Here is a 26,124-nt window from a genome sequence, read left to right as displayed (position 1 = left end):
GAACTAAACATTGTCACTTTAAATATGGTGCATAATAAGCCAGGCATCTAGCATAGATATATTGGTGGAAGGCAAACCTTTATTGACATTACTGCCTTCTTTGTTAGGAGGCCCTGTAGTGCACTGAGCCTTCAGAATTAGACCCCCCACAGTTACCAGACTGCAAGTTATACGTGCAAAATATACGTGCAAGATATACTTTTGAAAACAGCCACATAACCTCTTAGTGTTGCATCCTCTAGACCACCTGTATCAGTACCACCCAACGCTTCCATTCACAAAACTCCAGGTTATGTCAGAAGCATGAGCCATGCATTATCCGACATAGCAGTTTTCATCTTGGCACAAACAATGTGCCACAGTAGGTTACAGTTAAAGGGCGACCAGCAATGTCCAAGAGAACTTCTCTTTAAAAAGGCTTGAAATTAAATTAAACTGAGGCTAGCATAGCAAGCAATGTAAAGAGACAAAAAGAGGAGTGTACTTCAAGTAACTAACATGAGCCAAGTTTATCCTAGCTGAAACGGACACGAGTTTTGTGCGTCCTGCAGTGTCCATAGAGAATAAATAGTCGATCACGTATACCAAGAGAAAGAAAACACAGGAGGGAACTAGAGAGTAGGCACAGACATAAGGTTAGAAAATTTGCAGACAGGGCGACTAAAGCTCATGCAGGGCAGCACTAATTAGAGGAGATGACTAGGCCCATGATAGTGAAGTATAGACACCTAATTTTTGGGATTGTGCTTTATCCTTTGTAATGATGCATAAGACACTCTACACGAATCACCATGTCATATTCACCCACAATTGCTGAATAATTCATAATCAAATTTATTTTCTCACCTGTTTCGGTTTTGGTTTCAAAAGCCGAGCGACGGCTGTGACATGAAGTCTAGGTCACGTGAAGGATTAAAAAAAAAAAAGGCAATATAATTGTTCCAGTGTCATTTGAATTCACTATAACGCTAAAGCCAGCCTTCCTCAAGAACAGAAATCACAAGTGAATAGTTAATCGCTGTATTTCCATGTCGCGTGTGGCCTAGACTTGATTGTGACGTCACAGCCATCTCTCGGCTGCTGAAACTGAAACCGAGACTTGTGGGAAAAGAAAATTCAATTCAATTATTTAGCAGTCGCAGGCAGAATCCACGCGGTGATCCATATACAGGGATGTCTGACACATCAACAAGAAGAATAATGGCACCAAAATTTGGTGTCTATACTCCTTTAAATTAGCACATCCAATCTTCAGAAGTGGTCAAGGGGACCAGACCTTAAAGGTAAACTGCAGACTGGCCAAAGTACACTTTTTGCTAAATGCATGACAGTGTTGCTTGGGTCCTGGCAACTTGACAGATTTAAAGCAGAACTTCAGGGGTTATATGAATACAAAGTGTTGATAAGCTGACTGCAATGTGACAGCCCCCCCCCCCCCCCCACCAGATTACATCTAAAAAAATGTTATACAAAACTCTCTCACGCAAACACACAAGTTAAATGACTAAACGAGCAAATAAGTTAGAACCCTTTTTATGAAATGCTTGAAATGGCTGCAAGTAAGCCCCCAAGTTATTTACTATCAAGTTCTAAACTAGTATCAACAAGTTTGTGAAATCATGGAGTTCTTGAGGGGAGACGCAACTTTCAGCAAATATTTCTCTTTTGATCTGCATATATCTTGTAGAAGCTTATTTGAAATAATATTCCGACTACTCTTAAAGTTTAAGAACATTCTTCTCAACTATATCTTTTTTTTCTTATTCTTGTGTAAATCATGCAATAACCATGAAAGAAGGTTGGCTCAATATTTGGCATACTACAGAGCAAAGCACAAATTTTCAGTTTTAGACTTTTGTGATGCTGTAGTAGACGTGGTGAGACTTAGAAGAACTCGCATACAAAAACTGTAAAACTGACAAATATGAAAAAACAATGAATGTCTCGACCTGCTGCATGGTTCCGGGATTCCAGCAAAGCACAAAAGCTCAAAAACTATACAACAGTTGTGAATAAATCAGCTGCACAAGGTGATTAGCTAGTCAGAAAGCCGGAACAGAGAAAAATGTTGGTGTTCCCTTAGTATGCACAACAGCACGTGTCAAGAAAGAATTTCTTCGGAGTACTTCCTGGTGAATTGCAGCTAAGAAACTTTACGACAGCATACAAAAATGAGGCTTACCAGCAAGTACAAATATTTTGAAAAATGTCCACCCTTTCGGCCATCTTTTGTGATTTGAAAGAAGCAACTTTCTTACGTTTTCAAAGTCAATACAAATTATCATGGAAGAATCACCTGCTACTGCTGCCTCCGGTTCGAACTTCCTATTTCCCTTCTACTGAAACATATGTAGTCTGTTTGTAATGCCTATTCTACATATTTATTTGCACCTTGACATCACTGACTGTACTACATCATCCCAAGATCAATGCACCTCAACTATGCTACCAGACATAAAAATGCAACCTGCACTGAAAACAAAATAAAAACTGAACAAAGCTGAGCATACTATGCACTGTGTTGAGACGAAGTGTGTAAGCAGAGGTATTTATGGTTATTTGCTAACCTGCCAGTAGCTTTCTACGTGTTGCGAGTAAAATGCATCCACTGCTTTACTCAATCTTACAGGTTTCGGCACTTCGTAGCATGGCAAGCAGCGAATATATAATGTTAACCTTTAAAAAAGTTAATGCATCTGAAACCAGCTGCTTCGCATATGCGCAACAAGCAGTTTGTAATTAGTTGCAAGCATGACAGCAAATGCTTACCTTTCAGGACTGTCAATTTCTGTGCTCATGTGATGCACATATGCATCACATGCTGGTTTTGCAATGTTAATGAGCAACTGATTATTGTACAGCAATGTCTAAGTACAAACAAATGAGTAAAATAAACTATATTAACAAAAACAGGGTGTACTGCAAAGAAGCAAGGAGAGAAATTTGGAGCCAGAAGTAGCGGTAAAATATGATTCTCCCAAAATTGTTTGCACTGACATTAGAAACGTATCTCACCTATTGGGATGAAGAAATGATATAGGGATAATGTGAATCCCCTGCCCCATAATGACTACATGTACAATTATCACGCAATGTTACGCAGGTGCTGTGTGGGAGGTTTGCAGAGAAGGGCACAACCACCACGGGTGCTTCCTTCTGCATTGTGGAGGCCTTCCCTTTTTCTTTTTATAGAACTGGAGAGACCTCCCCACAAGTAACTTGATTTTCCCGAAATGGTCTCGTGTTCTGGCAGGCTGCCATATATGCATGAAGATCACAATTCTGCCAAGGAGACCAGCACCATCAGATCACCTAATTGCCCAGCCATCATGCGTAACTGGCCGCAGCAGGCCTTGTGTATGGAGCCACAGGTGAAATTTCTCTACCCTTGAGCAGGAGTCCACCTTTTTGTGGTTTCTTTCACCGCTGTACGCAGGTGGAACACTCCCTCGCTATGGTGGTTGTTTGAGTGTTACCGATAGATGACTGCCCGAGTACAGTAAACATTGCACCTAGCAGACAACTCGTGCATGTCCCCTCTAGCCTGAACTCGTCCTGGCAGCGACTTAAAGCACCGCAGGTTGAGGGTCACAGCTGTGATTGTTAGGGCTGGCATGCTGGTGCTAGAAGGCGACCACTGCGCCTAGCCCTCCAAGCATTACCACAATAACCCCCATAATGGGAAGCTTTGAAAACCATTTCACACAGAAATAAACACCACAGATATAAAATATCAATATCATTTGCTGTGCAGCTACCTCTAAGATCAGTGTAACTGTTACTCCAACGGCATGGCCGTATACAAGGATGCTATTAAAAATTTTTGACCTTTTTAATCCATCATCCCGCAGCTTTTTGTCCCAGTCCAAATGGTTGGCTCTTAGAAGTCTAGCAAGAAACAGCTTGAACCCCACCCCCCATTGACCTTTTGGATGGAAAAGGTGTGTACCTATGGCACTTTCCACAACTTCACTCTTAGCATTCTCCTCGTAGCTGTAGCGCTATAACTCAGGCTTAGGGCATTGTGCCCATTTAGTTTTCCAACAGCAGCTTGCATAAGCATGCCCCTGCCAAGGCATCATTTATGTGTTTTTGACCAGCCTGTATATCAGGCAATGAGTTGCACTAGGATAGACACGTTCCTAACCATGAAGGCACTGGGAACATCAGCTTTCAGCAGCTTCATTGATTGGTCACATACATTACAACTTTTCTAGACAGCATGCAAAATTACGTTTCCATTAAGCATGCCTGAATATTTAGGGACCCATGAGCTACAACATCTTCAACCGTAGCCTCAACTGTATAAACAAGAGGCATGTCCCAGTGCTCCTTTATACCCATAGTCATAGAGTATACCTCTAAAGTTTGTGTTTTATTTTTTGGCAAAGAGATTAGAACAGTAGCAAGTCCCAAGTCTAGCTGGGTGGCTCATTTGCTAACTGAAGAATATTGTACTGCAAAAAATGCGAAGACAGTTCATGCTGAAGCCACACTATGTATTACGAAAGTCTCTAGGCTGATATTACCCTTTTTGCATTAAGCCAAATTAAGGTAGCGAATCGCCACATATACAGTAAAGCCTAAGTTATCAAAATTCTTTTAATTTGAATTCCCAGATAATTATAAGTAAGAATTTCTACAGTCACATGAATTTGACTGAATCATTTGAAGGTACATGTGAAGATTTGGGGTGATATGCGAGAAAGCCGTATCTCAATTTCGCTGCAAATAAGAAGAAGCGATGGTCTTTCTGTGCTGTGAAGTGGGGCCGCCGACCAATGGCGATGCTTGACATGCAAAGCACGATATCCCCAGTATTCCCAGCACCGGTATTTCAGGCACTTCGACCCAAAGGCGCCACAAGGCTAGGAGAAACCTTTCCACCCATTACGGGGATGAAAGCTCACACCCCTGACATGCAAGGCAGATGCTCAAGCCACTAGGCCACAGATGCGGTACTTCAGCAATTTCCTTTCTTTGCAGAAAATTATAACACCACCTTTCTCACAGACTAGCGAAACATGGAGTAACTGGTCCAAAAACTGTTACTATATTCTGTCGCTGAATGCAAAATAAGTAGCAGGCTGTGGCTTTCCTTGAAAGCTATTAGCATTAATACATCATGGGAGTGTTTGCAAATAAAAAATCATGCTTCAAATCACTTTTTTTAACAACTTATAGATTCCTCCCAATAGGGCAGCAGCAGTTGCAATTTTAATCAGTTCGACAAAGACTGGGACCCGGCAGAGAAGAGCTTTTAATGCACCTTTAGAGCAAGCAGTGGGTTTGCATTCTGGTGCACCAATCAAGAGCCAGGTTCCACGCAGTGCTTTCTGTAAATCCTAACACCTTCTTGTTGTACATACCTGTTTGCTCCGAAGAAGCTTGCAGAGTTGTATATACATTTCTATTCTCCACAGAAGCCGCTATTTTCCTTGAGAACTAATGTAAAATCGACATCATCCACTGCATGGCAATGACCACGAGAGGAAGCAGGCTAAAAAATTAGCATGGTTAAATCAAGTTTGACAAGCAATAACACTGCTTTGCTTGGTTTTGCTAATACCACGTGTTAGTCAACGTCGCCACGTGCCTATCCCGCATTCACAGACATCAGTCAGGATCACCTTTCAAAGTCAGGGGACGTCAGAGGCCATTAGTCAGTCAAGTGGTCATGCTTATGATAGAGTAACACAGTGGGCGAGACTTGTCGCTAGACAAGCCAAGTCCCTGTTTGACCTTTGCCCAGCTTCAAGGTCATCACCCAGATGGAATTAAGTGGTCCCAGGTTTGTACCTTGAGGAGTTAATTTTGGAGCAGTTCAGGCAGCAGTAAAGATTCCACTCTGAAGCAGCTTTTAAACAACAAAACGAGAATTTTGGAGCATTTTGATTATGTTCTAAAATATCCCTCACATGGCCTCAACTTGACTGATGTCACAGCCATCACGTGGTAGTGAAACCGAAACAGGTAAGAAAAGAAATTTGATTATTATAATTTAGCAGTTGTATGCAAATATCAAGTGGTGATCCGTGTACAGTACTGTTTTACCATCATCACAATAAGTATAGGACAACAACAGGACAGTAGCTCTTCATTTCACTTTCCTGCTCGTTTGCTCCCCATCCCAGTACGCAGCAACGCAACGTACAGAGCGACTACGTGGGTAACGAATGTGCATGCATAGAACCATACGCATCTCGGCCCGTCCTAAGGGCATATGCACGCAGATAATCTCAGTGTATGTCCCTTGATACGCGAATTACAGGATGCCTTGACAACATGGCAGTGCACCGGTCCTTCGGAACATACATTTAACCACTGCTTTCTCCGACGCGATAGCTCACTTCAAATGGTGGCGCTCACTTTCACTCACATGCTAAGGTGCAAGAACAAATATCCCTTGCTTTCTAGACAACTTGGCGATTATCTAGCTGCTAAGCAGTAAGCAGAGTACACAACAGTCGTGACAACATGAATTCCCAAGCTTTTTGCCAGTGTTTACATTTCCTTCAGCTTTTGTACTTTTTCTTCTTGGAATAAAAAAGCTGGCAATGTGACAATTGTTCTCATCAGCCATTACTGATAAAAGTTTTTTTCAGCCAACCACTTATGTGCTTTGACTGCTTGTCACTAGACGGCACTGCAGTGCACACTGCACTAGATGACGATGCAGCATGGTCGAATAAACGTGTCATGTTCACACTGTTTACAACTGACGCAATGCAGCAAGCGATACAATTACAGGTGTTTAATAGCGCAAAAATCGCCGGACAAAGACTGATAACTGAAAAAAAAGAAATGTCTGACATCTGGAAAAAAGCTTTTTTTTTTATATCCGAATTATAGAGCCAGTGACATCACAGTAGAAGACTCCAAAAATTTCCACATTGAGTTATCTGCACCCACATTCTACAGTATATGTTTTGTCTGTTTCAGCTCCATTGAAACAAGAGGCAAAACTTGGCCATCATAGCCAAACTGAACCCACGTGCTCGGGATTTAATAAGGTATTAGAAACAAGCAAGCACCGAGCACACTTCAATAGGTATTTAAATATATGTAATGTTTGCCCCAGTGCATTAATGCATGCCTGCCCTCTGCAGATCAACCCCACTGCACTTACCTAGACCAACAGAGCAAGAAGAGTCTCGTTACAACTGCATCAGGCATTCCCACATATACCATTCACACATCAGCAAACACCCTGCAGCACAAGGCAGCAGGGAAAAAGAAAGAAGGCAAATAGCATGCATATAACATCACAGAGATGCCACAAATACATGCAAGCTACTAGTGCTACTAAAATCCAGGAGTTTGTTAGTAGAAGAGGTTAAAGCAACAAGGGATGTCGCTTAAATGGGACCTACAGCTGCAATGAAACGTGCAGCAGCCTTCCACAGCCAGTGGTGACTGCCTAGTAATGTATGCTGTGCTGCACGTCAGAGTACTACACGGTGCACTATGAATCTTTTTCCTTTTGCATCTTCACACACAAAAAAAAAGTCACAGCAATGGTTCCTATGCACTAGGACCTACATTTCGGGCATGCAAAACCAAATAGCGAAGCAGCCAAACATAAAAGCACGGTTTTCCATTTAGCTGCCAATCAGCATAATCTTGCATACAGCGCAGTTCTCCGCTACAAAAACAGGCCATACGTTATTTCCACAAGCTACATCCGAAAGTCAGCCAAGCCAAACGCACGCATTTTTCAGAAAATGTTGTTTACCTTTGGCTGCAGACTTTCTGCCCCAGCGCCCTGATATGGGGAGCCCATTTTTCCAGCTCCTTTGTCCTCCTGAATAACACCAATAAGTGCGAAATTTGTTACCATTCCACCATTGCTGCATCAAGTGAGAATGTGCAGTTTTCTACTCTGAGAATAAAACTCTACTGTTAGGGTTTACAAAGCACCGCAGCCAAAGAAGAGCACAGAGAAATGAGAGAAATGCACCTGGGGCCGCAAGTGTTCAGAGCGTGCAGGGGGGGGAAGGTCAGCAACAACCAGCCGCATAAGGAATGTAAAACAGCGTCCGACACCACTCCACACCATAAAACCAAAACTTAATGAGACATCATGAAAGCAAGGACATGCAGTGTTTTATGAACTCATAAAAAAAAAATATATATATATATAGAAGACTTCAATAATTCACGAGAAGCAACTGACAAAAATACCTTTATTTTTTTTCCCCCTCTCTTCTTGAGCAACAAGCACACAACACACACCTTGTAGAGATAATTATGCACCCATACATATTGGATCATTGGCCATGGAAATAAACATGATCAATCTTCTTTTTGTTTTGATTGCCAAGTGTGGCAGTCTCCTTTTGTGCTAAATTTCCCACACTCCGCGCAAAAGCATACCGATTTAATTCTGAACATCAGGAATGTATGGGCAGGTAATGTACCTGAGCATATGAAACACACAAGAGCTGAACAACAGTATTTTTTTTTCTCTACTTTTGTTCTGTTTCTCACTTAATGCACCACACAATAATTTATCTTTTACAAAAGGTCACTTCCTTTCTCATGCATTGTTAGATGGCTTTGTGCTTTCCTGAGCAAGCTGGGAAATAACCTTCATTAGCACCAACGAGAATATACTAAAGGAAAAATACATGCATATCCTTGATTGTGCAACTCTGCTTTGTATTGTCTTGTGCCAGTGCTTCCAAAACTTGCTACCCAACACCTAAAAACATTCTAAAGTGTTCACACTAACATATAGCTAAAAACTCAAATAAAGGGCAGGCAAAAACCAGCTAAAGTAAAGCATGCCACAAAAACAAACAAAAAAAAAAATCAGCAGTAAACCACAGCAAGCAGGTTCTTGACATGAAACCACTTAAGCGACCAACTTGGATCTAAGAACAAATGTTTCTGTGTATAACCATGACACCGCTCAAGAAAAAAAAACACACTTTTACATGCATAGCAGGGCCGGGCAAAACCCCTCTGCACAGAAATGCCAAAAGAGAACAGGTTTAAATATCAACATTACTGTAGTAAAATATGTATAATTATTTAACAGGACACTACATCAATCAGACACACTTACATATACATCTATATATATATATATTTATATATATATATATATATATTAAAACTAAATATCTCAGAAACAGATGTCATAATTATGAACTCCACATCTTACATGCAAGCTCGCATCTGGTCATTTAAGTTAATCACGTGACACTTGCGATGTATCCTTACTGCTTCAGTCAATACTATTCTGGAAGGGGTGCTTTTCAATAGGAGTTGCAGGCAGTTCAAGTTCCAGAGACTCAAAAGATCAACATGCACATATTTAGGATCCCAGAACTGCTTGTGAGAGTGTTATATCAAGGATATTCATATCTGCTCTCTGCCTGCTTAGCTGCACACACTGCAGACATAAGTTGTGTGCCCAATCGGTGACTTATAACTGCGGTTAGTGCACTACAGTGTCTCTTGGAATGGTGACCCCGAATAATGTTGAAAAATGTGCTGTCAGTGAAACCTGCTGCCTGCCTAAACCATTAGCTTAAATTGCACAACAGATCATAGCTTCTAAAAACTGAACAACATACTACTCGACCTGCAAAAAACAAAGTGACATATAATCACAACCTTATTGCAAAAAACAAATGCCCCAAGAAATAATCCAAGTAAACTCACAATCATGTGTTCCAATTAAAATCTATAAAGCTAAACCATAGCTCCTTTCTTCATTCAGGAGGAGGACGCATTTGAAATTCGATGTTTATAAATGAGTGCCTGGCCAGATCCTCACCAAAATTACTATTTGGTGGAACCGGTTCAGATGCAAATAAATTAGTGGCAACGTAAAAGCTACAGCACAATACATTTTAGCTTTGTGCCATCACTAAAAGCCAGCCTGTACAGAGGTAAAAAGCAAACCCAAAGATGCTCCTGAGCCCACATTTAAGCATAGCTCACAATTAACTGTCTCAGCAAAACAAATTCAACATATTTGCAGACTACAAGTTCATCTCATTCCATCTCTTGCAAGGATAGCATGACGGCCATATACCGCTTGATTTGCTACACCGCGGTGTTCAACATGCAAAAACTATTACTGCCTCTCAACATGCCACTCGTGTGCCACTGCACAAGAGTGCAGTGATGTCAACTGTTGGGCAAAATAACCGGCCAAGCAGGCAAGCAATCTACTTAACAATGCCGAATCCAATGTCCACTAATATGTCTTGCCACTACACTAGTACCAGTTAGCTGTAGCCCTTTTAGTCAAGCCCATCAGCTCCATTACTGATTTTGCCCCCTACTCACACCGTTGCGAAACTTCCCATTAGGGCCTATGTATCAAAATAGAGCAGTTCTCATTGGTCAAAACTCGGGTGTATGCGAATAGTGGCAGAAACTGCATCTAAGTTGCACACTTTCAGATTGTTTATAAATGCGCAACCAACTCGAATATAAAATTAGGTGAAGACTTGCAGTAGCAAAAATTCTTAAAGATAACATCTGTAGAGTCAATTAAAATGGAAAAGAAGAAGGAAAAAAGTAATTTCCAAAAGACAATGACGACAATTGGAAAGAGCTTCTGTTCACCGCTTCTAGATGGCGCGACAATTCATAGACACCCAAGAAATGCATACAAAAACTATTCACTTTTTGAAGCGGAGTTTCCCAACTGGTATGACCCAAAAGCTCTGGTTATAACAGCTTAGATATGCACCAGCACATGTAAGCCGCAGTGTAAGCAGGTGCTAGAAAGAATTCGCCATCAGAAACAGGCCAGTAGCCAGTCTTGAACTTAACACAAAAAATGGGGATCCATTGTAGCGGCAAACTACACAATAAAATTTGGGACAAACTTTGACAGTTTGCAACTTTCTAAAGCTAACACGCATTAGCTGACTAAAACTGACAGGCACATTATTAACAGGCACTGTGTTTGGATGTGTTGCCCACTTATTCTGTCACCCCCATACTATAAATATAAGCCAGTGAAGCTCAGATGGTATCCTACACAATATAGCTGCAGTGTCAGTCTTGTGAGTTTCATATTTACACAATCACCGGCTCAGCAAACTCGAGCTGCGATGAAGAAAGAGAATTCATAAATGCAGTTTGTGTATCTTGCAGCACTACCTTCAGTTAGCCGGCTGCATCTGCATAGAAAAAATTTATAATGCTCAGTGGATGCTGCAAATGTGGTATAGTCATTGCACAGCACACAGGCTGCTGTAAAGGCTGTGCGCAGTGGTCAGGTGAACAGTTGGAATAGACAACTAGCACAGCAAAGTCAAACATGTGCAAGCGCAAGCAGCTACGCTCCCTCATACAAGAAGTACTTGTCTAATGTCTGCTCTGCCCAGTGCACTTCCCACACGCAATTTTGCTGGCATACAAAAGGAAACAGATGTCATTTCTGTGCTGCTTTAAAGTGCTGCATCAGTTCTCACGACGCCAACCTTCAGCAGCGGCAAGCACCGCCTGATGTAAGGCTGCATGGTTGCCATCATGAGGATGTAAATTTGGCGCAGCCAACTGGTACTCTTCCTGATGCTGCTGTTGCTGCTGCTGCTGCTGCTGCTGCTGCTGCTGCTGTGAACGACGATGGCTTGCTTCCATAAACGCTTGAACCAGGTGGTCTCCAGTTCGAGGGTCGAAGTGGGAGAAGGCGCCACGTGGTTCTAATCCAGCGGCAGCACCAACACTGCCCTGCAGCACATGTGGCCTGTGCAGCTGAGAACCCCACTGAGGGGCACTCAGCTGCTGAGGCCGCAGCAGGGGTGCCGCCACCTGTTGGCGGAGGTTCGAACCACCAACCAAGCGCTGCGATCGCGTGGGCAGCTGAGGGTTCAGAAGGGAGAGGGAGAGCGATAACGGGAGTAAAGCTTGTTCAGAACACACATGGCTAGCCAAAGACAATGCAAAAAAAAAACTTGAAATCCCTTTTTTACTCGGCAAACATCAATTGGTTTAAAGTCTCGGTCATGTAGCACAAGCAATAGTATAAGAATTTGCCTTTGCCTTTTCTTTCAGCCAGGGCACACAGCCTCCAAAGGTGCACAAAAAGACTACAATGTCAAGTTACAAATGTGCATTCATAACTTACAGAGCAAGTTCTACCCTTCTTGGAGGGAGGCTATTCCTGTGGCAGACTAAGTGTGGGCCATGTGTGGAAACTGAGAGTGACTCTTCAGTAATTGTTGTACTAAACTGCTTTGTCGAGACTGGCATGGTCAGCATGAAACCTCCATGACCTATCATGTTTAGTAATGTATCCCTCTGGTGCTTCATCTCTGCACTGTAGCAAATAATTCTAATAGGAAATACTCCTCTATGGTTGATAAATAATAACTGTTTACAGAAAACGAAAGGCGCAGTATCTGCCGCACTTTTTTTGAATGGACACCTGAACTGCACTGCAAGGGAAGGGAGGAAGGTGGGAGTCAAAGTGGATCGAGAGAAGAAGGAGCCGTAGGGAAGGGCTACGAAGTAATTTCAACTACCCTGGGATGTCTAAAGTGAGCCGACATCGCATAGCCCATGAAGTAGTAGCCGGTTTCGAACCCGGCTACTCCAGCACAATAGTCGGGCATATTAACCACTGTGCCACCGTGGCAGGGTTGCAAAAGATGCTCTGTGTTTCAACTACACTACTTTAGGTTTAAAAAAAAAAGATCTCCTTATATAACAGCAACAGATCTAATGACTGAGATATCAACAGCAAATGGCAACGAAATCGACCCAAGCTAATAGGCTTCTCAAGATCTTTTCAGCATGTACGGTGAGCAGGCTCAAGTTGTAGGGAACCAATATGGCTTGTGCGGTCTGGCGAAAGAATAAGTGTTCCATGCATTGAACAAGTAAATGCGCCGTGTAACTGTAACAGGATGGTCGGCGTAGAGAGATACATTGTTCTTTTCCAAAATCCCACTTGAAGTATTAAATCAACATGGTGTGTACACACTCTTTCAAGATCAGGTGCTGTCGCAGTGTGGGTGGGCCCAATCCAGATATCCCATAGCAATTTTGGCAGAACGAAAGCAGGCAAGGAAACATATTACTGTCTCCCTGCAAGCCACAAACAAGAAATGGCCCTCACTCAGCTTGCATCGCCACACTATCTTGGTGCCCTACACTGCTCAGACCTTGAGGCTTGGTCCAATACGGTGCACTTAAGCACATAAAAATAAGTACATATATGTTTTGTCAGCAGCAGAGAGCCTACTATGAGGCCAAGATGGTTACAGGGCTCAAATGAGGATGATACTCCTGTTATTGCAAAGCCATAGAAAGTAGGCAAAAACTGTACCTCAAAATGCATTTAGCTTTGAAGTACCAGGTGTACTACAAAAGGCTTTCTGCGTGGCTTTGAGCTAAACATGTTGACACCTATAGCAGGTTTCAGCTGTAAACAAAATTTACGCTCTCTGGATAAATTGCAACTGCAAGTGAAAGTCTGTTGGATTTGGCTTTTAGAAAGGAAATGATAGCTACAACAATGCAGAGTAACATCATGTAAAATAACCATCGCTGACTGTTTAGAACAAGCCAAAGGCTAATGGAGATCAAGGCTAAACAGCACACCTATCATTTTGGTGTTCTCAACAGTCCCTGCAATATACCTCCTCAATGCAAGCATCAACTAAAGGAAATAGAGTTCTGTTTTCAATCTGAGCCGTCACCCCTTTTCAATATGGTCTTTCGAGCTTAGGATTCGCAACAAAGCCGAATTGCCATGCACTTTAGGCATGCAACCCCAAACTGAAGAATGTGTCTTGTACTTCCCTGCACGACCTGCACAATATCCTCTAGGCAGCAAGGAAATTCTCATTATTTGCAAATTTGGTGTTCCAATAATGTTGTGGGTTATGTGTACATGTGTGAGCGATCTTCGGTTTACATGTTTCTAAAATGTTAAGACACTTTCTGCGTATGGCTTAGACAATGGACAAGGGGTAAATAAACAGGGCTCATTCGGGCCCATGCATTTTTGTCGCATTAATATGGACAGTGACGAGAGCAAAATTTTACTGCCCCACTCAGATGTTTCATTTTCTGCACTCTGAGCGCAATCCTGTCTAAGAATGCAATTAAAATAGTGTAAATGCCTAAGTATGACTATTTCCTTTTGTGGTTTAATGCTTTTTTTGTGGTTTTGCAGGGTTTCTCAATCAAACGATGCACCTTACCATTTTCTGTATTGTGCTCATAGATGTCTGAAGAAAACTCTCTGCAGATTGTGCGAAATAGAAAGCTAAATTAGCTCGCTTGCAGCTAACTGACTGGTGGTATCATGTATATGAACAGCTATGGAACTTGACTGATTCATTCACTGTATGCCACTATGCTATCAAAGACCACGACTGTATGTGTAAAGTTGCACCACGTTGTTTCAGTGATAACAGTGTCTGGAGTAATTGGCTTGTAGTTTCAGAAATCATGTCTTCAATTTCCCTGGCTACCTCTACGCGCAAAAGCTGATCTTAATCATAGTGTTTTTATATTTTTTCTTTATAATTCCTTGTTACAGAGAAAAATACTGAAAAATTCGATAATGCAGTGAAACATTGCGAGAAGGCTCCATTACACAAAAGGTTAAAAATCCGTGAACAGCACACAGTTTTAGCATGCTGGAAGAACAACCAGGACATAGCCAAGGGGGGTGCAAGTGTCGAAACAGCAAGACTGCTTCTAAAGAGAAAAAAAGATGTTCAGCGACATGCCAGTTGGGGTCCAAGTAGGTTTGGGTGGCTAACGAATGCCCAGCTGACAGCTGCTATCGCCGTGGGCTGACAGTGAAGCTCTGAAACAAACTATGCCGCCAGGTTATTTTAATGGAATAGAATAACTCTAGTTACACCAAAACCACGCCACCATCAGACGAAACACTTCGACTGATCGAAACAGTGATGATGTCATAGAGGTCATGCGACATCAAATGTCTAATCACAAAACACCACCCAGAAGAATTCAGCGCGAGACCTTCGACTGCGGACTGGAGCGATGGCTCTTTTCATTATAAATACGAGCAGAGCTCGGGATCGGACTCTCAAGAAGTATCGAGAAGTTTTTTTCGTATATTATCCTTATTTACGTAATTTATAATCAGGCTGATGATGATGATATGTTAATTAACAATACCTGCAGAACACTAAAATGCGCATATTCCGATGACTATGTTATTTGTATAGCAAACATAATCAAAAATAAATTGCTATGCTCGTTCCCTGATACACTCGCTCCCTGAAACCAAGCCGACACTAGAGGTGCATCACAGCCAAAAACGCCTGACAGCGAAAGGGTTAATGATATAAAGTAAAAGTGCAAGATTTATTTCTCCCTAGGAAAACTTCTCATCTCCCCATTTTTCATAAAATTTTCTTTTCTGTCCATAACTAACCTTCACTCTTAGCCTTAGGGCATGCCATCTCGCATTGATCACTGGTTCAAAGTCGCCGCTGCCTGTTGCCATACTGTTGTTACCCTCAATTCTTTTCTGGCAAAAACGTTCACCAAATGAAACTGCCCTCCCCTTTCCACTGCCTCAAATGTTGATGCACCACTTTTCAAGTGACATTTTGTCACAGCATCATAGTTACTTTGCTAAATCTGCATTTTTTCTACGTTATGTCACCCACCATTTAATGTCTCTATAGGCTCCATTTAAACAAATACATACAAAGCGCAATATCAGAAGCTCCTCTTAATTTCAGCCCTGCAGAATCAAAATTTTCAGTGTCCTGTAAATTCTAATCATCGAGAGTTGACAGCAGTACCTTTGAGTGTAACTGGAGACTAAACCTTTTCATCTCCATGGTATTATGCCTTCTTCGACTATATAAATCCTCCAGTGATGACGTACAAGAGCACAGCTCAACTGATTGGATATCAAGATTTCCAACATCAGTGGCAGAGTTGTCAAAACTGCAGTTATTAAATGCCGACTAGTGCACAAGTCTCCAAAAATGGAATACACCCAGTGCTACACCCCATTGCTACTCTCAGAGAACTTCACCAGTAATTTTCCAAACCTGTAACTCGCCTTTCAAAGCAAGACACCCGTTTGAATGGGCCACTGCCAATTCATGCCAGCACCATCTGGCACAAAGCAAAACGGCTCAACACCAATATGCCTGTGATGATAAACACTGAACTGATTTTCCTCCAACTGTTGCTTCCCAGCCCATCAGCTTAGATTAGAAGCTCACTTTTGCATTGGCCTTGGCCTCAGTGGCAGTGTGGGCAGGGGCGACTGCTGCACCGTCAGCTTGTGGGGCCCTGGGAGCACCAGCTGCCAAGAGGTCTGCACTGGAAGCTTGCTTGGCAGGTCCCCCAGGTCCTGCCAGCTGCTGAGGATGTACCATGTTCTGTTGCTGAAGTTTAGCATACAGCTGAGCCGTTTCCACACGGCAGGTCTCCAGTTCTCTCTGAAAAAGAGAAAGCACAACAGTATGATACACAACTGCTCCCACATCTGCCAAAATCCATCACTCGATTTGCCACACATTTCTGGGAAGCCAGCGGCAAGAGACTGATGTTCTAATGCTCGTGTTGCCATGAAATCATAACAAAATTTGATTTTTTGTTATTACACTGCAAATTCATCAACCTTTCTCCACAGCAAAGTGCACTTCTTAGTCCTTTTGGCAGCAGTCCATATATGCGAGACAACATAGTTCCTAAAGCCTGCTGCTGCTGCCTATAGCAGGACATGCACACTGTCTAGTCCTGTAGGTCTTAGCTTCATTCTTGTAACAAGACCACAGAAAATATGAGCACGTTCATACACAATTATGCACAGACACAATGTAGCTCTACACACAAAATGTGTTTCATTTAGTAAGCTGTGATCCCCACTTGTCTCGTCTAAAACCCACCAAACATTCACACTGTTCAGGTACACCACAACACAAATCAGATATTTTTGCATATAATGGCATTGTGAATTCTACAAATTGTATTGAAGAACGATGAAACTGAAGCACTTAGCAAGCACGTGGATTCAATTACTGCATATTACAGCGTATAAGTTGATTCCAAACACAAGTTAAAACCCCATCTCAACAGTATGACATCACAGCATGCATGCAGCGCTAAAACATTACTGCCGATTTGCATAGTTAATAAAATGTGAAGTAGGTGTGTTAGCACTGCTGAGTCCTGCTATACTTTCCTATGCATTTTTACACTTTGTCAAACAGCATGGAAGTAGGCTTGAAGGTGAGACAAGCTACTTCAACATGCGGTGAGCGGTGCGGGGCCAAGGTCTACAGTGCAGGCCACGTACACATCTGCTGTCTGCGAAGGCAGAGATGTGACTGACGTGACAGGAGAGAGCCTGAGTGACGTGTGAGCGACACATGACTGCTCAGCTGGTTCAGTCAACATCCCCTACTCAGCTCGGAATAACACTTGCTTATACAGCAGTGTCCGATGACGGCCGCGTTGGCCGCAACTGCGATATGCGACCATCTCTAATTGGCTGCAGTTGTGCGGCGAATCCACTACTCTTTGGCTAAGCCACGTGACACCATCTTTTCTTTCACGCTTCAAGTTCATGGAAAAAGAGAGAGTGGCTTTGGATAGACATTGGCGAAATCTGTGAATGCAGCTAGTGGTGCTACACACTGAAAAAGAAAGCCTAATGACGCAATCACAAGGCCAGAAGGCTCAGGCAAATGATGAGTAAAGCCAATTAAATGGTGCTTCACCCTGTCTTCCACACTTCCACGCAGCCAGCTGTCTATTAGCAAACTGAACAGCCAACAAGCCTGTGATTACTGGAGGTTTGCTTTTGTGCTACCTACCGCTTATCAGGGAAGTGACCACCCGATCATCACCATGAGGTGCATACTACCCATGGCTCAAACGAAACTGGCTTAGACCATGCAAAGGTTGGCTCCATGTATGTACAGGGTCACCCACTTCTAGCTATAACACTGTCACTGTCTCCAAAGCAACATTGCGTCTGACGCATGCACATATCGATGCAAAGCGATCCAAGCACAGAGGTACTGGGACGTGCTGCTTCACAAGGCCTGTCATTTAAATTTATTGCGTGGGTGGGTCAGACACAATGTCGCTTTAAAAGAAGTGACCCTGTTATAGCTAGAACGAGGCTGTGCAGGTCTACCCCCCCCCCCCCCCCCCCCCCTCTCACTCTCCACCGAAATTTCCGGTCCTCCTCTACGGAGTGGTGTCTCTCATAGCCTAAGTCGCTTTGGGACATTAAAACCTCACAAAGCAAACCGAAATTCAGATTGCAGTTACTTGGAAAACAAAAGAAAAAAATGCCCTTCTACACGGCAACATTAAAGTAAATTAATGCCATGTCACTAATCATCCAAGAACACAGGAATACAAGTAGGGATATTTAAAATAGGGGTATGCGAATATTTGAAACTTCAAATATGAATCATATATATTTGTTATTCGATTCATATTAGAAAAAGAATGAATCTTAGGAATATTTACAACTTTCTAAATACACTGAAAATTTTCAAGTTCGCCGCAATGTTTCACAGCATTGAGCGTGCAGTAAAGCATTCTCAAAATGCAATGGGGCTGTTTTGTGAACAGGGACCTTCCAATCTGTGAAAGAAGCCTTCCTAACAGTGTGCAAAGCAAAGCACTTGATGAAACTGAGAAACAACAACGCTCCCTTATTTATCATGCAGATGTTTATCAGAAAAATTACTGTGAAGCAAATGGTTTACGCCAGTTTTTTCAGGCCCATTCAATAATTCAAGCTTTAGGTTAAGGGGGGATGCAGGCTAAAAGGTCAACTTTTGGACTGTTAACAAATTTCTATAAAATATTCAGGAATGGCGTATCTTCCTCTCGTCACCTCAGCAAGTTTCGTCACCTCAGCACAAAGAGAAAAAAGTTATAGCTGTCATAATGAGTAACTAGTAAGTGTGTCAGCTAAGAAAACTGTACTAATCACATACTAATCACTTGTACTACTTAGATAACTTCTATGTAGTTCATTGTGCAGGATAAGGCAATTAGTGGATTTTTTATGACATTCTTGAAAAAATCTGAGCACTTTAAAAATGAACTTCATTTTTTTTCGGTGTCGTTGCATGTCGCATATTGGATAATTTTTTTCTTATTGCATTAATAGGAATCCAAAAGCACCTTATCTTGTTCCCAATAAAATTTTAGTTTAGAAACCACCTTGAAAGTAGCCTCTGGAGGAAGAGTTTACAAATGGTAATTTTCCCATCGATTGTGCTCTTGCAAAAAGTACAAACTGAGAAAAATGAGTTCAAAAATTTCAGAACATGTTCTTCAAGTTTACAGGGCTAAATTAATATATTAAGGTGGCCTAGTGCATACGCTGGGCTGTCCATTCCAACAGAACACTTCTCTGTGGCGATTTCATTGAGTTTCCCTCTCGAGTTTCCTGGACAGCTTTACAGCTGTCCAGCGCCCTTGTCTGTGCTCATGAAATTCTTTGCTTGGTTGGTTACTGGGCATGCATATTCGTTTAAGCTCCCTATTCTATCTCCAGCCTGTTGAACACTTTGGTTAGCCAGGCTCCCAGTGGTGCGAGAACAGTGTTCAAGAGTTACGTGCTCTGTTTTAGTAAAAAAAATAAATCTGTTTTGGTTTTCCAGCCAATCCGCTGTTACCATCGCCCAAAATTTGCCTCTTCCTGCCTTTTTTTAGTTGTCTGCTGTAGTCGTGATAGCAGGTATTTTTTGGCTAGAGAGTGCAAAAAGTAAGCATTCAAATGTGGCAATACACTCTGCATTCAGTCTCTTGCCCGCTCTGCGGTAGCGTCTTGAAATCAGCGTCCATAGGTGTTTTCGATGGCGAGTGCACCCCATCTCGCAAAAAAGTGGTTATAATTTTCCCACCGCACAGATGACAACCACACTTGGTGAGAAGTTTCTTTAATACATGCATTAACCAAAACATCAAAAAGTTTAAAAAAAGTTTTCTGGGATGAAAATTATGATTTTAGCCCCGCATCCCCAATTAAATTGGACATTTTTCTTGTTGTTCCTAGAAGGCCAAATTAACGAGTTTGCTGTATTCAGCAGTGATAAGACTGCTCTACCTAACTTTGCACAGGTCGTCCCTGTACATAAAACCTGTACAATCAATCCCACTTATAACAATATCAGTTTTAACAACATATCAGATACAACTGGGCAGCCGCTGCACGCCGCTGCACCTTCAGTACTGCTACATATTCTAGGGTAAAATAATTCGATTATTACAATGGTGTCATATTACATTATCGGTTATAACAATAAAATACGGTCATTGAATGTCAACAAAAACACGAAAACGCACCAACCACAAAAACGCGCACGTACGCGGAAACGCCGACAATGCTGATGCAGTGACAAAAGAAAAGAAAAGAAATCTGAACAGAGCGCGTCAATCCAGAGCGCGGTCGGGTGCGTCGGGGAAGCCTGCATACCGCGGAGACGCGGGGGAGGACAGAGCACTTCTTCACGCGGAGGAGGAGGGAAGTGCATAAGGCGCTGCTAGACTGACACGACCAACAGTATCGACAATCATCCGCAACGCGCTCAGGACTGAGAACGAAAGCGATGCCAGTGCTGCCCATGCAATGAACAGCAGCTGGAAAAGGGTTCGTCACGGGGCAGCGAACCTGCCGATTAGTCACTTGATTTTAGCGGAGAATGCGGAGCACTTCATACACCTCCTGCGCAACACCGACTTCCAGCCTGGTGGTGGTTGGACTCAACGGTTCACGGAGAGACATGGAATCGTCTACAAAACAGTCATGGGCGAGGCAGGGTCACTCTATGTCAACGCTAGGCAGAAGTGGCTTGAGGAAACACTGCCCTGCACATGAGAAGCATACGCAGACTGAGACTTGTACAATGGGGACGAGACTGGGTTGTTTTTCCAGATGCTACCATCAAAGATGCACACTGTCAAAGGCAATCCCAGTAAGAGCAGCAAGCAAAGCAAATTGCACGACTGTTTTCTTGTGTGCCAACATGGATGGCAGCGACAAGTGCCCTGCCTTTGTAATAGGGAAATTCAAGAATTCCCCCTGTTTTCGTGGTGCCGCAAGGATCCTGGTTCACACCGTTATAATGGGAAAGCATGGATGACGCGCAACTTTTCTGCGAGAGGTTGGTCGAGTTTGGCCAGCGGACACAGCTCGAAGGCAGGAAGGTGGCATTGGTGCTCTGCAATTGCACTGTGCACCGAACAGCTCAGAAGCTCTCACAAATGGAACTTTTTTTCCTCCCACCTAACACCTCTGCAAGCTTGCAGCCTATGGATGCAGGCATGACTGCTTGCTTCAAGGCACTGTATTGCAGAAGAGTTTTGAGCAGGCTCGCGCTGAACCTCGACATTTCTGTTCGAGAAGGCCGACCGGTGCCAGACCTGAAGATCTCGCTCCTGATGGCAGTGCAATTCATTTTTGAAGCATGGGCAGAAGTAAGCTCCTCCACCAACATAAACTGCTTCAGGAAGACAAGCTTCACTGGGGATGCCGGTGACGCGGAAGTTCGCGAAGCTCCTGCCGAGGTAATAACGGCGACACATCGGGATTTCAGGAATTTTTGCATGCCAATGATTTATCGCAACAGATGAGGAGCTGACAGACGAGACTATCGTTGCAGCAGTCACTGGCACGGAGGACGGTGACAGTAGCGACGACGATGATGAACCAGAACCTGTGCAAGTTGCATCTCACCAGAAGGCTTTGAGAATGATAGACTCCCTGCGGGACTTTGTTTTTCTAAGAACCTTCCACTGCACTATGTTCAGCAGTTGAATGCCTTGCAGAAAGATGTCTGCCAGATTGCCGTGAGACAGACGACGCTTACGGATTTTAGGTTTCTTCTCGCTACGAAATAAAAAGTGTAGGCTACCTCATTCTCAATAAATGTGTAGTTTATAATGTTTTCTTTGTTATTTTAGCCTAACCCGGTTATAACAATTATCGGTTACAACAATGATGCATGGAAACTTGGTGAATTTATTCTGCAGAGGCTAAGGTGAAAGTTCTTGCTTCTGTGCCATTTATCCTGTTTGTGTTTCATCTGTGACCGACAGTAAATCACCACTGTGTGCTGAGCACCCATTGTTGACAATTTGGACACATCAATGGACAAGTACTTGTAAGTTAACACATACCTGATGCATCAGCTCCAGCTGGCCTTGAGCTTTCCTTGCCTCCTGTAACTCCACCAAATGCCCTGCAAGTAGACACCACAAGAATGGAATCAGAAGCCTTATTAACCAATGACACTTGTCAAAGATCAGAGAAAGTTGCCTGGTAAAATGGACAATCCCTGAGGCAGAGGTGAAGCGCCACATTGGCAAGTCAACATGCCGCAGGTCACAAGAAGGGACCACGTATACACCTGACACTTGCTGAATACAACCAGTATCTCATCTAATCTTAGTTCAAGGAATAAGCCATGCCTCTAATCTAAAGAAGAAAACTTTTTACATCCATGAAAGTTCGTCCATCCGTCTGCCCACGCCGTTAAGACAACATTCGAAAATAAAATGCAAAAAGTAAATTTCAGCTCCCAATAGCTGTCAAACTTGGGCCCATACTAGGCGCGAGTTTGGTGCCTTAAAAGAGCCCAGCTAATGCCACAGTGCACTGGTGCCAGTTTCTAGGAGGCATATCACCTCCAAAAGTTATCTGTAATGGGCGCAAAAGGAAAGGATCTAAGAGGGAAAAAAATGCAGGATTGGGTGAAATGAACCACAAAGGAGTTGGCTGCAAAGGAAATTCAGGCAGAAAAGGAACAACAGGACACAATGAACCATGAGAAAAAGCATATAGCATCAGAGAAAAAGAGAACTCAGAAGAGGATTAGGAAGAGAAGTGAAAAGGAGAAAGTGGGAAAGGTTTCACTGCCAACGCCTTTCAAAAATCAGTATGGAAAAGTTGAAAAGTCGTGTGGCCAAAATTTGATGTGGTCACCATAGAAACTGTAGAAAATCAACCCCAAGAAACTATGGTGGTTACCAAAGTTCATAGATGAACTACTTGGCATCACAATGGTCAACAACTCATTCCAAACGGCCACAGGAAATGGCAGCTGCATTGACGTCTTGGCACAGCACACAGAAGTGGCATGCATGAAGTATATGTCATGCTCAGCTACTATGTGCCATTACTCGCCCTCTTGAGGGGCAGCCGACAAGACAACCATAGTGTAACGAGGATATAATGGTGTATTTATGCTGACATCTCATTGTGATTATGCATGGCAACAAAACATAGCACAGAACACATGCATTCCTGCAGTGCGGTAACACAGATGCAGCATGGGCTACACGGCGACTTTTTGTTGTTTTGCAAGCTTTTCAGAGCACTCACAATATAAGAATCACCACTGGGAGAGCAGTTCGTATTGTCAACCTTTAGGCCTTCATGTGTCCTGTTTGCCTTTACTGAAATCTTTCTTTGACAATTTCACAGTTAAACTTTGCAGCAGATTCCTCCATGAGCTTTATGAATTTTGATGTGGAATTCGACTTTACTGCAATATTGAAAAGCACAGTCACGATGATGGTTTGGTTTGGTTTGTAGGGTTTAATGTCCCCAAGTAACTCGGGCTGTGAGCGACGCCATAGTGAAGGACTCCGGAAATTTAGACCACCTCGGGTTCTTTAACGTGCACTAACATCGCACAGAACACGGAAGCTACTCCATTTCGCATCCATCGAAACGCAGGCGCCGGTGGTCGGGATTGAACCCGGGTACTCCGCCGTAGTAGTCGGGCATCTTAGCCACTGTACCCCCGCGACAGGGCACACAGTCACTAAGAGGCAAACCATCAGCTGTCAAGAACAAAGCATCAATGGACAAAAAAGCTACTCCAACACGCTCTGCTTCCAGACCCGCTCAAGCTGCATAGCAGCACTTTTAAACAACTGCTTCAGAACAAAATGAAAAAGAGATTCAACTCACTCTCTAACTTTTGCCTTGAGTCTCTTTCATGCTGAAGCAATGTGATATGGTTGGCTAGCTCATTATCAACCTTTTCTTTTTCTTGGTGGAGCGTATCAAAGCTGGCTTTGAGATTCTTGAACTCTTCTGCTTGGACAGCCTTAAAAGAACAATCAAAGAAGCAACAAGGATGAGATATATAAAGCATTTTCGGGTTTTGATTGGCGGTTTGGCATTATGCAGCAGTATCGTGGAAAAATATACCTCCTGCATGTCACATTCAAGCACACAGCGGTCAGGTTACCGCACATACTTACTGCGGGTTGCGTAACATTGTGTTTAGCACTGTCTGACGTGCCATTCTAGGGAAGAAAGTCAGAAGCACATTTTTGTAGCCAACAGAGTCAGTGTAAACACAACTAAATGAGATTTGCAAAGCAGCCAATGCAGGCTCAGGCTTAATGCAGCTATCAATGTGCACCAAACCAGAACAGTACCAGAAACTGAGAAATAAGGTATGAACAGCATTTTTGCCAGAGACTGGCAATCATGGTATCAGCATTCAGCTGTTGTATTATGGTATATGTTCAAGCACACAGCGGGCAGTGTTTCACCCAGACTTACTGCGAGCTGCGTGGCATTGTTTGCAGTAGCATTCTGAGGAAGAAAGTGAGAAGGGCAGTTTCACAGCTAGCGTCAGCTTGCACACGATACAATATTGCAAGGCACCCAACCTCAGTTTGAACTTACTGCAGCCAGTGTCATATTCCGGGTGGCATTCTGCACATCGCATGTTGAAGAAGAAAAGTGAAGTTGTAATTATTTTACTACTCTGCATTTACCTTAACACTAATGCTCCCTTTTTATCATGTTGGAAAGAGCACTGAAATAGAACGAAAAGAAAAAACGCAATACAGGCACTGACAAGCAACTGGCTATTTTGTTCAGAAAGACGCAAATAAATACTGTGTCCCACAAGAAAGCAGATTCAAGCTGCTGCACAAAATGATAAATTTATAAGCACATGCTCTGCTCGGAAGAGCAGAGTATGTACCCTTCACCTTGATACAGTAAAACTTCACTTGAACGAAATTCAAGGGACCTTAGGAAAATGTTTGTTGAAGTGAAAGTTCACTGAACTGAAATAAGTGCGTGAAAGTGTATTTCTATTAGCACCAAGAAGCCGTTTAGCGGTAAATATTCTACTCGTAATGCAGTAGCCTTTTTCACCACTTTTGAACTTAGGACTGCAGTGTTATTTCCTACTGAAAAACGAAAAGTTTTACGGAGCAATGACCTCACACAACCTCATCGAATAAAATAGACCCTCATACGGTGCACATCATTATCATAATATATCTTCCATAATTTATGTCAATGTACAAGAAACTATGAGATCTTACACAATTATATGCGACTTTTAAGTGATTTCTTACGTGATTTGATTGAGACTGTGTGAGAAAATGTGAGGTTGTTGCCTCATACAATTTTTTCAGTAGGGTTGGCCTCAGTCACTGTTTGCAAGCTCGAACCTCGTCCGGCACCGCGCGGTCTGCTGGGCAGCAGAGGCATTCATTTCCTCCAAGCAGATCATTCCTTCAGCCGATCACGATTAACCAGCATGCATACGTACGCCTTTCTTGGAGCTAAAAGGCTCTTGTAGGGCTGAAGGGGTGGTTATAACTGTGGATTCAATTAAGCCTGCAAAGCTAGCTGGTGAGTCCGCTGAATACAAGCTTGTTTAGATAGCCAGGTACTAAAACGGCCAGTTTTAGTCACGCGCTAATAAAATATGTTTCTCAACGTACAAATATTCAGGAAAAAGTGCACGTTGTTCTGGTGGAAATACTCAGTACGACGTGGGAGACACACGATGATGCTATAGAAAATGTTCGTAGAACTGAAATGAGCAACAATTGAATTTCGTTAAAATGAAGGGCGTTTGCAGAGCGTTCAATGGAGCTTCGGCGGGGGAACTTAATAAAGATCGTACAACTGAATACTCCGTTTAAGTGACGTTCGTTCAAATGGTATTTTACTGTATTCGTCCGCCACAATTTTCTTTTCATAACTTCTTTGGCACGCACTAGGCTGCAAGCAAAATATCCTTTACCCTTGTTGTTTGTAATCACTTGTTCACACTGTTTTGTTGGTCTTCACTTGTTAAGTTTTATTCTTTCTCAGTAGAGCACACCTTTCTCTTCTCTATATAA

At 42.8% G+C, this 26,124-nt stretch overlaps 1 protein-coding gene across 7 annotated transcripts in view; it reads right to left on the bottom strand.

Moving 5' to 3' along the window:
• LOC146197539 (uncharacterized) overlaps positions 1 to 26,124 on the bottom strand; it is a 47,545-nt gene that overhangs the window by 12,894 nt on the left and 8,527 nt on the right. For 5 of the 7 annotated variants that reach the window (XM_084599437.1, XM_084599433.1, XM_084599430.1 and 2 more), the window contains exons 6-11: positions 24,662 to 24,691; positions 24,536 to 24,568; positions 23,933 to 24,071; positions 22,135 to 22,196; positions 16,203 to 16,421; positions 7,736 to 7,804 (exon numbers count right to left, since the gene is read on the bottom strand). In XM_084599437.1, coding sequence (XP_084455563.1) covers positions 7,736 to 7,804; positions 16,203 to 16,421; positions 22,135 to 22,196; positions 23,933 to 24,071; positions 24,536 to 24,568; positions 24,662 to 24,691 — 552 coding nt within the window. The remainder of the gene's footprint in view (positions 1 to 7,735; positions 7,805 to 16,202; positions 16,422 to 22,134; positions 22,197 to 23,932; positions 24,072 to 24,535; positions 24,569 to 24,661; positions 24,692 to 26,124) is intronic. The other 2 variants (XM_084599434.1, XM_084599436.1) reach the window with 2 other exon arrangements.

This window comes from Amblyomma maculatum, chromosome 3 (assembly GCF_055883805.1).
Source record: "Amblyomma maculatum isolate TAMU_Amacu chromosome 3, ASM5588380v1, whole genome shotgun sequence".
Lineage (NCBI taxonomy): Eukaryota > Metazoa > Arthropoda > Arachnida > Ixodida > Ixodidae > Amblyomma > Amblyomma maculatum.
Note: the sequence above shows the minus strand (reverse complement) of the source record. Positions and strands in the feature narration are given on the sequence as shown.